The sequence below is a fragment of a genome, unplaced genomic scaffold, assembly GCF_019419815.1.
Source record: "Pyrus x bretschneideri cultivar Hongxiangsu unplaced genomic scaffold, Pyrus_bretschneideri_v1 Contig25, whole genome shotgun sequence".
NCBI lineage: Eukaryota > Viridiplantae > Streptophyta > Magnoliopsida > Rosales > Rosaceae > Pyrus > Pyrus x bretschneideri.
The window spans coordinates 2,836,643-2,852,675 of NW_025999557.1; the positions used below are offsets into that span (position 1 = coordinate 2,836,643).

General features: G+C 36.9%; 1 protein-coding gene across 1 annotated transcript; it reads right to left on the reverse strand.

Annotated features, from left to right (window-relative positions):
• Positions 1 to 8,261: 8,261 nt before the first annotated feature.
• LOC103965417 (kunitz type trypsin inhibitor 106-like) lies at positions 8,262 to 15,450 on the reverse strand. Its single transcript, XM_048586997.1, has 2 exons — positions 15,042 to 15,450; positions 8,262 to 8,592 (listed from the first exon to the last, which is right to left on the reverse strand). Exons 1-2 carry the CDS (start codon positions 15,395 to 15,397, stop codon positions 8,334 to 8,336), a joined length of 615 nt encoding a protein of 204 aa, XP_048442954.1. The 5' UTR covers positions 15,398 to 15,450; the 3' UTR covers positions 8,262 to 8,333.
• Positions 15,451 to 16,033: the final 583 nt, after the last annotated feature.

The window sequence follows — 16,033 nt, forward strand, 5'->3', positions numbered from 1 at the left end:
GCGACGGAACAAAATGCGTCATGTAAAGGGTTTTTGCGTGACGTACCAACTAATACATCACACAAAGGTGTTTGCACGACGTGGTTGGTCCGTTGCACAATTTTCTGGAAAAAAACGCGGTAATGTTTCGCTCCAAACAGTATGTGTGACACTGTCAAAACAATATATTCAACAAACACTTAGAGTCTATCTTATACTTTCATTAAGTATAACATAAGATTTTGCGGTCCACTTGTCTAAATATTTTAAATTGATGATCGAATTAGTTCATTGTATTCATATAGGGTCAAAGAGTGTAGCTATAAAAAAGTAATCAAAATCAGAGTTAAACTAACCGTTAAATCGTGATTTTTCATTTACAACTGTCGAAGAGTTTTGTCCCGTTACTTGATCTTTGAATGTTTGTTTTTTGCGATTTTTTGGCGTATCTGATCTCGAAGTATATACAAACAAGTTTGACAGTTGGATCGTTGAAACTAATTTCATAAAATGCATATCCCATCTAAACAATAGATTCACTAACACTTAAAGTTTATTTATACTTTCATTGAGTATAACATAAGTTTATGTGGTATCCACTTGTGTAAATATTTTAAATTGAAGATCGAATTCATTCATTGTATTCATATAGGGAAGGAGTGTAGCTGTAAAGAAATCATCAAAATCAGAGTTAAAATAACCGTTAAATCGTGATTTTTTGTTTCTAACCGTCAAAGAGTTTTGTCTCGTTACTTGATCTCTAAATGTTTGTTTATTGCCATTTTTGGCATATGCGATCTCGAAGTATATACAAACAAGTTTGATGGTGGGATCGTTAAAAGTAGTTTCGTAGAATGCATATCCTATCAAAACAATAGATTCACTGACACTTAGAGTTTATTTATGCTTTCATTAAGTATAACATAAGATCTTGTGGTATCCACTAGTGTAAATATTTTAAATTAAAGATCGAATTCATTCATTGTATTCGTATAAGGTCAAGGATTGTCATCGCGTAAAAACCTTTTGCACGATGCAGGTATTGTCGTCGCGCAAACCCTACTTTCAAGACCTTTGCACGACAGTTTGCACGCAACGAAATTTTCGTCAGGCTAATTTTCAGGAGATATTTTTTTACTTTGCGCGACAAACTATGTTTCGTCGCGCAAACTATTATTTGTACTAGTATCCTATTCACTACATGAATAAAAAAAATAAAAAATAAAAAAGGACGGTTCATTGAGTATATTATTAATCATACTAAAATCATCGATTTGTTTATATGTTTTATAAAGATTTTTAAATGAAGGTGAAGAAAATAAACAATTTTGATTATAAGGTTTATATAATAAAAATACGCTAATCACAATGAGTAGACAAAGTGGTGCAACCTCATGGCATCAATGCAAGTATTGTTCATTACAAGTTAATGTTGCGTGCTTGAAAGTTAGCTGCATCGATCTATTACTAATAACATTCAACTTTGATGAAAAATGCCATCGCTATGATGAAGATCAACCAAAAATCATTAAGTTCACCTTTAAACTTGAATTCAAATTTCAGCGGGTTAGGTAGATTGGATACTAGTTTCGTAGAATGCGTATCTCATCAAAACAATAGATTCACTAGCACTTAGAGTTTATTTATACTTTTATTGAGTATAACATAAGATTATGTGGTATCCACTAGTGTAAATATTTTAAATTGAAGATCGAATTCATTCAGTGTATTCATATAGGGTCAAGGAGTGTAGCTGTAAAAAAATCATCAAAATTGGAATTAAAATAACAATTAAATCATGATTTTTTGTTTCTAACCGTCGAATAGTTTTATCTCGATACTTGATCTCTGAATGTTTGTTTATTGTGATTTTTGGCATTTGCGATCTCAAAGTATATACAAACAAGTTTGACGGTGGGATCGTTGAAACTAATTTCACTTAGAGTCTATTTATACTTTCATTAAGTATAACATAAAATCTTGTGGTATCTACTAGTGTAAATATTTTAAATTGAAGATTGAATTCATTCATTGTATTCATATAGGGTCAAGGATTGTCGTCGCGCAAAGACCTCTGCATGACGCAGGTATTGTTGTTGCGCAAAGACCTTTTAAGCGACGCATGTATTGTCGTCACGCAAAGAACTTTTGCGCAACGCAGGTATTGTCATCGTGCAAAAACTTTTTGGACGACACAAGTATTGCCGTCGTGCAAAGACCTTTTGCGTGACGTGGGTATTGTCGTCGCGCAAACCTTGCTTTCACGACCTTTGAACAACGGTTTGCGCATGATGAAGTTTTCATCGGGCTAATTTTTAGGCGACATTTTTTGACTTTAGGCGACAAACTATACTTCGTCGCGCAAACTGTTATTTGTACTAGTGTCATATTCACTACATGAATGGTTCATTGCGTATATTACTAATCATACTAAAACCATCGATTTGTTCAATGCATATGAATGATTAAACAATCTTTGATGTGAATGATTATATATTTTATAAAGATTTTTAAATAAAGGTGAAGAAAATAAACAATTTTGATTATAAGGTTTATACAATAAAAATACGCTACTCACAATGAGTAGACAAAGTGGTGCAACCTCATGGCATCAATACAAGTATTGTTCATTACAAGTTAATGTTGCGTGCTTGAAAGTTAGCTGCATCGATCTAATACTAATAATAGTCAACTTTGATGAAAAATGCCATCGCTATGATGAAGATCTACCAAAAATCATTAAGTTTACCTTTAAACTTGAATTCAAAGTTCGACGGGTTAGGTAGATTGGATACTTTCTTTCTATTCCTTTCTGTTATCCAACTTCTTGCCCTATATTTGCTGCTCCAATTTCTTGCTCAATATATCCCAAAGTTAAAAATTAGGAGTTCAAAAAACACTACATGCACAATTAAAAGGGCACGAAAATTCCTTAAACCCTTTACACAAAAGAAACATTAATCGGAGTTAAAACGAGATTAAATAAAAAGATCGATGGTCTATTTGTGCCTAATGAAATTTGGGTACGAACTTTGTGCCCTAAACCAATTTTCTGAAAGGTTAAACTCAATGAGTGTCTCTAGATAGGGATTGGTTCTATGCTTTGATTGTCTAGTAAAAGACTAAAGTTTAAATCTCCTTTTTCTTTAAAATAAAAAATAAAAAAATTGCTTTCATCCTAAGGTTCTAAAAAGCGCTAGGCGCTAATCGGGCAGCGGAAATGAGCCTAGTGCCTAGGCAACTAGACGGCCTAAGCGGATTTGAGTAAAATAATTATATATATCATATAAATTAGTTAAATTTACTATATAATAGATATATAAACATTGAGTAATACGTTATTTTTGAAAAAAGATATACATATATGATGCAAGAGTATAATATAGTCTGATCTTAAAAAGAAAAAATAATAAAATATTATATTATAAGAACATAATATAGTGTTGTTTTAAAACATAACAAATACTAAAATATTATCTCAATCATTTATATAATATATTTATTAATGGACAGTGGATAACTATTCTTTATGTTTTTTTATTATGAGGCTGGTAGACTTTCACACAAAACTAGGCATTTTTTCCACTTTCCCGATTTTCCCTGCTGCCTAATCTCTATCAGTCACCTCGACTTTTCTGTTTAACCCTCTATCTTCTTCTCTTCTGAAAAACAACAAATCAAAACAACTCCCTTTAACCCTCCATCTCTCCTCCGCACAACTCCCTCTAATCTCTATCAATCACCTCAACTTCTCCGTTTAACCCTCTATCTATCTTCTTCTCTATCACTCCCTCTAAGCTACCATGGTAATTCTCCATTTCCATGCACAGAAATTCTGGGAAAGAGGCGAAGCCATGCCGACTTTGAGTTTTGGTTCTGTGCGATGTGGTTGTACTCCTCCATCATGTTGTTGACGTCCTCGTCCGTGGTGACAGAGATGAACGAGTCAAGGTCCTCATTCGGGGTACTTCATAGCAAGTCACTTAACCCTGTCACACACTTACATAGGCGCAGAGCGAAGAGACGAGGAACGACTAGCGCCGCGTAGACCCCTTCCGATTTATCGAACGTTTTGCCCAAAATCACCATGGAAGCCCATCACCCAGCACCTAGGCGCTACCTAGGCAGTTGCCTAGGCCGATTTTTAGAACACTGCTTCATCCTTTGTACTAAATACAACTCACAAGACTCATACATGTTAATACCATTATTTTGTTGGATAGTGGCCAAATTAGGCTAGGAAACAAAACAAATGATGAGGGAACATCATGATGAGGATTATGTTTCCTTGTTTTGTGGCTTTTTCATTCCTTGTTTTATGGCTTTTTTCATTCCTTGTTTTGTGGCTTTTTCAAAGCCATAATTATGTGGCTTTCGGGTGGAAGAAAGGAGGAGAAGAAAAGGAGATGTTTTTTATTTAAAGGCTTGCCGATGAGAGCATAAGGAGGAGAAAAAAAGAAAAAATTAGAGAGTGAGAGTAAGGAACTCTTGGGGTAGAGTGAGGCTCTTGGGAAAATTCTGTGAGTGGGTGTACAAGGGATATGGGATTGGGTTATGTCGATTTAACTCATGTGTAACTTGTACTGTTTTTCTCATAGTGAAGAGCAATATCTCTCCGAGGACGTAGGCAGGTTTTTGCCGAACCTCGTAAATTTCTCGGTGTCTTTATTTCTTGTATTTTGAACTATTCAACTGTGGGTTTGTATGTTGGTGAGATAATCAGCCAAGGCACAACAATTGGTATCAGAGCTTTGTTGGAAGCTTTGGTTCATTGAAGGTTCAGATTTATTATTCACCATGATGACTACAAACATGTCGTTTTCAGTTGAGAAGTTTTATGGGAAGGGCAGCTTTACTCTCTGGCAGATGAGAGTAAAGGATGTCTTGACTCAACAAGGCTTGGTTAGAGCTTTGAAGGGAAAAGATGGGAAGCCTAAAGAAATGACAGATGACCAGTGGGAAGAGCTGGAGTCGCGTTGTGTTAGCACGATTCGACACTGCATAGCTGATAACATTATCAACAATGTTATGGATGAAGATTCTGCGCCTGCACTGTGGGAGAAGTTGGAAAAACTCTATATTGCTAAAAGTTTGACCAACAAGTTACATCTGAAGAGGAAGCTGTACAAGCTGAAGATGGATGAAGGCGGGAATCTCATGGACCACATGAATGTGTTCAATGGATACTTGGATCAATTGAGGAAAGTTGATGTTAAGGTTGAGGAAGAAGATAAAGCCCTCTTACTTCTTACCTCACTTCCAGATTCGTATGAGAATCTTGTGACAACCTTATTGCATGGAAAAGATACAGTAAGTTTGGAGCAGGTGCAGGCTTCTTTGGTGTCTTATGATACACAAAAGAGGAAGACCATTGTTGATGGTGGGCACGAGACTGCTTTAGCTGTTCAAGGTTGGAATCATGGAAGAAAATTGGGAGGAGGATTTGAGAGAGACAGCAGGTTCAAATCAAGCTCCAAAGGCAAGGGACCACAATGCTATGACTGCAAAGAATTCGGGCATAAAAAGATAAATTGTCCTTTGAGAAAAAGAAATGATGATCTTGGTCCAGGTAGCATCAATTTTGTGGCGGAAGACTTCGAGTATGCCCTCTAGGTACTCGAAGCAACACATCTCCTGGTGATGTATAGTCTCAAGTGTTGCAGGGGTTTTGCAGCAGGTGGAGCTATGGGATTCACAGGTGATGAGATGGTCCTGAAGAATGAGAAGTGTGAGGAATGTTTGTCTGGCTCGACGGGTGTTGCTGGAAATGGGTGCACTGACAAGTTTCCAAGTTACAGACAATGAAGAGGAGGAAAACCTGCTGGAGGAGACGAGGATGTGTCGAGATCCTGTCTGAATGGTTTTTTTTTGCTTGCAGCAGCTGCACATGCATTGGCAGTGACTGAATCGGAAGAGGACCAACGAGGTTGATTCAGAGTGTGCATGCTGGTACGTAAGGCCAATGGACTTTGGTACAGTTTGAGTCGAGGTGGAGATCATTATGAGTACCGGAAAGTTTGGGGAATTTGATTTAGTTACCGTTGTCTTTAGTTTGTACTTTGGGTGCTTATGGTGATTGTTGATTCGAGTCTCTGTGATGTTTTCGGAATTTGGCCAAGGTGGAAATTGTTGGATAGTGACCAAATTAGGCTAGGAAACAAAACAAATGATGAGGGAACATCATGATGAGGATTATGTTTCCTTGTTTTGTGGCTTTTTCATTCCTTGTTTTATGGCTTTTTTCATTCCTTGTTTTGTGGCTTTTTCAAAGCCATAATTATGTGGCTTTCGGGTGGAAGAAAGGAGGAGAAGAAAAGGAGATGTTTTTTATTTAAAGGCTTGCCGATGAGAGCATAAGGAGGAGAAAAAAAGAAAAAATTAGAGAGTGAGAGTAAGGAACTCTTGGGGTAGAGTGAGGCTCTTGGGAAAATTCTGTGAGTGGGTGTACAAGGGATATGAGATTGGGTTATGTCGATTTAACTCATGTGTAACTTGTACTGTTTTTCTCATAGTGAAGAGCAATATCTCTCCGAGGACGTAGGCAGGTTTTTGCCGAACCTCGTAAATTTCTTGGTGTCTTTATTTCTTGTATTTTAAACTATTCAACTGTGGGTTTGTATGTTGGTGAGATAATCAGCCAAGGCACAACATATTTGAGTCTTGCTTAAATATATAAATTAAGGAGTGGATTTGTCTATTAAAAGAGGCACATCACCTTAATCTGAAAACTGTCCCTTGAGCTTATTTTAGGAGATTATAGTCAAATTAGGATTTGATAGTATTTTAATAGACTTTAAAATTTGGGAGTAGTCAATGAGATTTTAAAAGATTTTAAAATTATAATGTAGTCAAATTATGATTTTAAAGGATTTTAAAGAATACATCCAAATCTATGGATAGTTGATTAGGATTTTAAAAGTCCTCAAAAGTCTTGGTGTAGTGAAAATATCAAGGATTTGATAGGATTTTAATGGGTGAAGGATTTTGATGGATTTGAGAGTAGAAGTATAAATAACAAATGTCATAAACAATCCAACATTCACCCAAGGATTTCATTTCAAGAACGATAATTCTGTCTGTAGAAGAGGAATAATCTTCCCCATTTTTTGTCCTGCCTAAGAACCCGATGAGCAGCTCACATCTATACATAACAAGTTTCCAAATATGCATTTCTCTAACTTGCTTTCACCACCCCTCATCCCTCCCCGTGACCCACCCACTGCCATATTGGATGAACAATCCCACCCACCCACTGCCAAAATGGATTTGATTTTCGTGCTTTGCCTTTATTGGATGAACAATCCAATGTTGTTGCTGGTAAGGTTGCGATTAAAGCTTGTGAGTGTTTGTTGTTGTTCGAATCCAATACAAATCATGGATGGTATTGAATAAGGATGGAAAAGTGAGTCACTCTTTGATTACTATGTATGCAAGGTGTGGTGGGTGGGTTTTTGCACAGACTGTGTTTGATGAAATTATTGACAGGGATTTGGTTTCATGGAATTCCATGATTTCTGTGTATTGCAAGATGGAGTGTGCTGGAGATGCGGTGGGGTTGTTCCGGGAAATGAGGGGTTATGGATTTGAGCCTAATGAAATGACTTTGGCAACAGTTCTTGAGCGTGCGGGGACATGGGGGATTTGAGTTTGGGTACGTGTGTGGAGTGTTTTGTAGTTGAGAAGAAATTGGAGATGAATTCATATGTAGGCTCTGCGTTGATTGGCATGATAAAATTCCTAAGAAATCCATGAAAAAAGCCATACAAATCCATAGAAATCTATAAGTGAAATCCATATAAATCTATCAAAATCTATATAAGATTGTAGAATCTATTAAAATCCTTTAAAATTTGTCACTTAAAAAAGTCTATTAAAAACCTCTAAAATCCAAGTTGACTACACCCCCCTTAGACTCTTTGAGGTAATTAACTCCGTAATTCTTGTCTACAATATTATGTTTGCTCATAGTTTTCAAAAAATCTACTATACTCCGACACTTAGAGCTCTTAAATTCAATCAAAATACTAAACCAAACGAATATTGGTAGTCCGCAATGAGTGACCCACGTTAAGTCAGAGTGTATTCTTGTGTGGGATTGCGATTTTACTTTCTTCATCTCAATCGCAAATTTTTTTCATCAACATATTTAGAAGAAAAATTATAATGTACGTGAATCTTTTTTATTAATTTTATCTTTATGATAAAAGTACTAATGACAACTTACATATTACACGTCAAATAAAAATTGTTACAAGAGTACTTATGTATAATGGGAAGAAAAGGGTATACAGATCCCTGTTATTAAAACAATCAACCCTAAACAAGAGTGCAGATTATTTAAACAAATCGACCCCTTAAGCCCTCTCAAACACAACAGGAAGCACAGAACCATGCAAGGCCAGCAACCTCTTTCCATTCTCAACCAAAGCACCGATGGGCCCACAGTTGCTGAACCTACAGGTGGGGCACACGTCAGTGGGACACCACCTCAGACTGTAGACACCAGCTCTCTCTGGCTCCACCCTATTTATCATAAAATAGCTTCTATAAGGCAGCCCTTCAGATGCAGCAGGTGCTCCGGCGACAATCAACCTCCTTTGGGTGATTCTATTGTAAGAATATGAACATGAGTATTTGGTGAACTAGCATTAGCTATTTGGTCCGATTAATATAAGAAAGCCTTATAGGAAGATGAATGTAAGTTCTTGTTGATAGAGGAATCTGTCATGGAGAAGAACTGATATAGACTAGGAAACATGAGTTGTTTCCTAAGTGGATTGTAATAGGAAATCCTCATTGGATTAGGAGAGATATATGTATGTATATATATGCTGCAATCTCTGCTCTCGGGAACATCCGCTCAGTCTAGAACTAAGCCCTATTCTTAGTTAGAGCATTAAGAGTTCTACCAGAGAGAAGAGTTGTAGCCTACAGAATCTGGACATCTGCTGCAATGGCATTTTCCAATGGAGGTTCATCAGGTTAGTGTGAATACGATTGTTCATGTCTAAACAGTTTTGTGCTTTCTTGATTGTGTTTACTGTGGCTTTAATCTGGATCTTGGCTATTTAAATTTTACATGTGGTATCAGAGCCTGAGATTTAAGTTCTTAAAATCAATCAAGCACGGGTCAATGAAAATCACCATGATCAGGTTTCGAAACCGGTTTTAAATCTCAAAACAGGTTTTTCGTAAAACGGTGCGTTTTAATAAAATTAGGTTAGTTTAATATGACTGTTGGTATTCGAAATCGATGCGATTTTCCGTTTGGGGTTTTCTGAGTTTTGTTCTTTAGTAGAAGAGGACTCTAACTCGTCCCTCTCATTCTGACCCATTTATTTGCAATCCGAGTAAATCAAATCTTGTTATTGAGTGTTCAATACCTGTACAAAAATGTTTCTGCTGCTATGTGTTGATGGTTGTCTCTTTAAAAGGTATGTAATCTTCAATACTCGGATCAGAAATATGAATATCTAAGAATCTTGTATAGAGATTTGTATTATAATTTTTGATGAACATGAAAGAAGTCATTCTTAGCATATGATTTAGTTTCTTAAAATATGCATCTTAATGATCTGTATAATGAAAGAAGTCATTCGTAAGATGATTATATCTGGTTAAAATTATGAAAAATTTATTGTAACTGATCAGATCATAAACTGAGATGTATGGAACAAATCAGTGTGATGGTTGGTTCTGAATATATGGTGATCAGTTTATGATCTATTCTGAAATCAATAATCCTATATGCGCCTATCAACTGGTTGTTGTTAAGATTGTATATATGGATATTGGTTATAAAGCTTTGATGTGCAATAGACTGTGAAACGAAATCAGAACTTTGAATGTTCATATGGTGATTTCAGGTTCATCGATGTCTGCAATATCTATGAAGACCTTAAACTTAGCAAATATTCCGATCCTTACTGGCGGTAGTAATTACAAGAAATGGAGGAGGGATATCAACTTGCTATTGACTCTCAATGAGTTTGATATAGCAATTGAAAATCCCAAGCCTGTTATGAGTGATCAAAGCACCAGAGCTGAGAAGTCAGATTTTGAGAGGTGGTCAAGAGCTAATAAGGTAGCACTTTCCATCATAGAAGCTGGAATGACTGACACTATCAGAGGGGGAATTAAGAAACCAGAGCTTGCTGTGGAATATTTGGCTGCAATTGAAATGAAATTCAAGGAGTCTGAGAAGGCAGAAGTAAGCCAGTATATGTCTGTGTTGACTCAATACAAGATTGAAGATACTGGTTCAATAAGGGATCATATAATGAAAATGTCAGATGCTGCAGAGAAGCTAAACTCCATGGACATAAACATTGGTGAGAAGCAGCTTGTATTCATGATCCTTCAAGCCCTCCCTACCAAGTATAGTCAGTTAAAAGTCTCTTACAACACTCAGGACAAGAACTGGGGCATGGATGAACTGATTGCACAATGTGTGCAAGAGGAAACTCGGCAAAAGCAAGAGAAAGGCAAGGAGATCGAAGAAGCAAATTATGTGCAATCTGGACGAGAGAAGAGAGCATTCAATAATGGCAGCTCTTCAGGTCCTGGTAAGAATTCTAAATTCACTAAGAATTCTAACAAATTCAATATATCTGCTAAAGTAAATAACTCCCCTAGAAAATCTATCAACTTTAAACCTAGACCTAAAGATGTGTCTAAACTTAAGTGTTTTTGGTGCAAGACTAAAGGGAACTTAAAAGTTGATTGTCAGATTTTTAAAGATTTTGTGAAGAGCAAAGAAAAGGAACAAGTACTTGTCTGTGTTGAATCAAATCTTTGTGAAGTACCTGTTGATTCTTGGTGGTTTGACACTGGATGCTCGGTTCACATAACTAATTCTTTGAAAGGTTTTCAAAAACAAAAGGAGATTGGAAATACTATGTATAATGTCTATGTGGGGGAAGGGACTAAGGTTGCAGTGCTTGCCATAGGAGTAGTGAACTTGAAACTGAATTCTGGTTTCGTGTTACAACTGAAAGATGTGCTCTATGTGCCTAAAATGAGAAGAAACTTGCTCTCTGCTTCTAAAATAATAAAAGATGGCTATGCATTCTCTGCTGATGATATATGTTTGAAAATTTTTAAGAAAAACAGTTTTCATAAAATTTTGGGCATTGCCCTCTTGTCTGAAAATCTTTGGCGACTGGAATGTATAAATGATTATGTTGATCAATGTGTTTTAAATGTCAATTCAAAAAGAATGTTAGAGCATGATTCATCTTATATTCTCTGGCATAAGAGGTTAGGGCACATCTCCAAAGAAAGGATTCTTCAACTTTGCAAAGCTGAACTAATTCCCAAACTAGATTCTGCCACTATAACAGAATGTGTTGATTGTTTGAAAGGAAAAATGACAAACTTTAGAAAACTAGATGCCAAAAGAAGCAAAGGGTTGCTTGAAATCATACACACTGACATTTGTGGTCCTTTTCCAGTCAAAACCATATGTGGAAACAAGTATTTTGTTAACTTTATCGATGATTTCTCTAGACTGGGATATACCTTTCTGATTAATGAAAAATCTGATGCCCTTAAATGTTTTATTGTTTACAAAACTGAGGTTGAAAAACAGTTAGGTAAAGTTATTAAAATTGTTAGATCGGATAGGGGAGGAGAATACTTTGGCAGGTACACTGAATCAGGACAACAAAATGGACCATTTGCAATCTATTTAGAGCAAAATGGCATTGTAGCTCAATATACAACACCTGGGACACCTCAACAAAATGGAGTCTCAGAACGAAGGAATAGAACTCTCATAGGTATGGTAAGGAGCATGATGTCGAGATCCAAATTGCCTGGTTTCTTGTGGGGAGAAGCATTGAAGACAGCAAATTATATTTTGAACAGAGTGCCGAGCAAATTTGTTATATCAATACCTTTTGAGCTATGGCATGGTAGAACACCAAATTTTGAATACTTTCACGTTTGGGGTTGCAAATCAGAAGCAAGGTTCTACAATCCTAATGAAAGAAAGTTAGATTCAAGGACTCAATCTTGTTACTTCATAGGGTATCCTGAAAAGTCAAAAGGCTACAGATTCTATATTCCTCAACATTACACTCGGATCCAAGAAACGCATAATGCAGTATTCTTGGAGGATCAAGATGTTACAGATCTATCACGGGAAAATTTCATTTTTGAAGAGGTGGATCAGTTACAAGACATCTCAGAAGCCCTCAACTACACTCAGGTCCCTTTATTCAGTCAGCCATCAAGTAATGAAAGAGAAGGAACACTTGCAGATTTGGATCCTCTCACTGACCAAACTATGGAAATCGATAATCAACTTCCTGCACCTGCATCTGCTTCAAATTCTAAACAACCAGTGTCAATTGAATCCAAAAAGTCTACAAGAGTCAGGAAATCAACTGCTATGAGTGATTATGTTTACTTGCAAGAAGCAGATTTTGACATTGGTGATTTGGATGATCCCATCTCATACTCTCAGGCCATTGAAAGTTCACAATCAACTCTATGGCAGAATGCTATGAAAGAGGAACTAGATTCAATGTATAAAAATAATGTTTGGACACTTGTGGAATCTAGCCCTCAAATCAAGCCTATAGGTTGTAAGTGGGTGTACAAGACCAAAAGAGATGCTCTTGGTAAAATTGAGAGACACAAAGCAAGATTAGTTGCAAAAGGCTTCACTCAACGAGAAGGTATTGATTACAACGATACTTTTTCCCCAGTCTCTTCTAAAGATTCAATGCGAGTTGCCATGGCATTGGTTGCATATTTTGACTTAGAGCTGCATCAAATGGATGTCAAAACAGCCTTTCTTAATGGCAACTTAGAGGAATGCATCTACATGAAACAACCACCTGGATTTGTTGAAAGGGGGAAGGAAAACATGGTTTGCCAGCTCAATAAGTCCATCTATGGGTTAAAACAGGCCTCTAGACAATGGTATTTAAAGTTTGATCAGATTGTCTCTTCTCAGGGATTTGAAGAAAACAAATTGGACGATTGCATTTACCTTAAAATTTCTGGTTCTCAGTTCATTTTTTTGGTACTTTACGTTGATGATATTCTTCTAGCAAGCTCCTGTCCACAGTTATTACAGAGAACTAAGAAGATGCTCAGTGAAAGTTTTGATATGAAGGATCTAGGAGAGGCACACTATGTGTTAGGGATTGAGATTGTACAGAATAGACAGAAAAGATTACTTGGCTTATCACAAAGAGGGTACATTGATAGAATATTATACAGGTTCAATATGGAGAATTGTAGTTGTGGACAAGTTCCAGTTCATAAAGGGGATAAGTTCTCAAAAAGTCAATGTCCGAGGACTGACTTGGAAACAGAGAAAATGCAGGGTAAACCTTATGCTTCTCTGGTGGGAAGTCTCATGTATGCAACTATATGTACACGGCCTGACCTTGCTTTTATAACTGGAATGCTGGGAAGGTTTCAATCAAATCCAGGAGAAGCACATTGGATATCTGCCAAAAAGGTTCTAATATATTTACAAAGAACCAAGAATTTCATGTTGGTTTATGGAAAAGGCGAATCCTTGGAACTTGAAGGATACACTGACTCAGATTTGGCTGGTGATGTAGATGATAGGAAATCAACCGGTGGTTACGTCTTCATGTTAAATGGTGGTGCAGTTTCTTGGAAGAGTGCGAAGCAAACTGTGATAGCCACATCCACTATGGAGGCAGAGTTCGTAGCTTGTTTTGAAGGAATGAAACAAGCTGTGTGGTTGAAGAATTTTTTGACTAATTTAAAAATTGTGAAATCAGTCCAGAAACCAGTAAGGATGTTTTGTGATAATAACTCTGCTGTGTTTTTTGCAAAGAATAATAGAAGAACTTCTGCCTCAAGGTTAATGGATGTAAAATTCCTTAAAGTAAGAGAGGAAGTGAGGAATGGGATGATTGAAGTTCAGCACATCAGCACTGTTTTGATGATTGCAGACCCTTTGACTAAAGCGTTGCCCATTGGAGAATTTCAGAAACATGTATCTCGGATAGGAGTATTGGAAACTCTAGATCAGTCGGAGTAATTGATCTGTTTCAGAAACATTGAAGGTTGCTGCTATGTGAGTAATTCAATTTGGGATTTTGTTTACATTTTGGTCTGAGCAAGCAGACTGAGATATTTTTGTTAGACTGTTTTATATTTTAATAAGAGTCTTTGTTTCGAAACTTAAGGCTTCCGTGTTGGAGTGCTGAGGTTTTGATGATAGACTTGTTAGATTCATATGATGCTTTGCAAGAACAATTTGTTTGTTTTAAAAGTTGTATGTTTCATGAATTTTATTCAGTTATTGAAATGCTGTTTTCATTGAAGATTGATATAGATTTTAATCTTTTGAAAAGTGGGAGCATATTTTGGATTGGTATTGTTAATCGTGTGTCATAATTGCAGATTGGATACATGTGAGTCTTGAATCAATGATTGTTTTAGGTAGTAATCTGAGATTCTTGGCTTCTGTGTTTTGAAATGCAATGGGACATTGGTCATGATGATAAAATCTTAAATAAGGCTATGTGATCACTTCTTATAATTGGTGAAGGCTGTGCTCGTTCAATGTCTCATGTTCAAGTGGGAGAATGTAAGAATATGAACATGAGTATTTGGTGAACTAGCATTAGCTATTTGGTCCGATTAATATAAGAAAGCCTTATAGGAAGATGAATGTAAGTTCTTGTTGATAGAGGAATCTGTCATGGAGAAGAACTGATATAGACTAGGAAACATAAGTTGTTTCCTAAGTGGATTGTAATAGGAAATCCTCATTGGATTAGGAGAGATATATGTATGTATATATATGCTGCAATCTCTGCTCTCGGGAACATCCGCTCAGTCTAGAACTAAGCCCTATTCTTAGTTAGAGCATTAAGAGTTCTACCAGAGAGGAGAAGAGTTGTAGCCTACAGAATCTGGACATCTGCTGCAATGGCATTTTCCAATGGAGGTTCATCAGGTTAGTGTGAATACGATTGTTCATGTCTAAACAGTTTTGTGCTTTCTTGATTGTGTTTACTGTGGCTTTAATCTGGATCTTGGCTATTTGAATTTTACATCTATTAGTCTCACCCACCTTCCATGCAGTCGAGGACACACATATTGTGGACGCAGAAAACGTGATCATTTGGTCATGGCTCTCCCTCACCACAGTTGCGCCCGCGGCAAATGGAGCAAAGGTCACCGGTAAGCCCATGGGGCCTGAGATGTTTTCTTGACCTACAAAGAACATACAGGAATTGTTTCGGTTGATCAGAGTGAAACGGCCTCCGCTGTCAGATATGGCTGGTTTGATGTAGTAGTCTATGCCGGGTTGAAGAGCCCGTCCTGTAGTGTCGAGCACCGGTTGGGCTATGGTTGCTATGGCCATGGCTAGACATATGCAGCTGATGAGGTTTCCAACCGACGTGGGGGACATCATGATGTGAGGAAAGGAAACTAAGTTATTTGATGGATTTTGTGAATTGTGAATGTGTGTGAATGTTTGCTAAGGCATGTCATAGTATTTAATGAAAATGATTTGAAAACTTTGAGTTTTAATGATAAGGATAAAGTAAAAAGTAAAGTAAATGGTACAATGATTGACTTTTTAGTGTAAAAATGTGATTTTTCGCTAAAGTGGTTTTTTCTTTAAAACTCTAGTATTTATAGAGATGTGGTGAGGGTACGCGTGAGATGATGACGTGGAAAATCAAAGTCAACTAGCCTCATCCAATACAAAAGTACACTTGCATGCGTGAAGATACATCTAAAGCTTTATTGAAGTGATAATACCCAAGACTGTTTAAAAACAACCACCACCTCTTATAAGGCCTCGTTTGGCACACCGTATAAGACCATCGGATAGTATTAATAATACGAAACGGGTGTTTGGTGAGCTTCGTATTAAATAAGCACCGGATTATTTAATCCGGCCCCACTTATTTTATACCCCTCCCACCCGCTTACGAATCCCGTCCAAAACCTCTGTATTATTTAGTCAGGTGAGATTTCTCTTGCTCACTCCGTACCTCTCTTGCATGACTCCTTCAACCATCTCACCTGCCTGCTCTCTCTC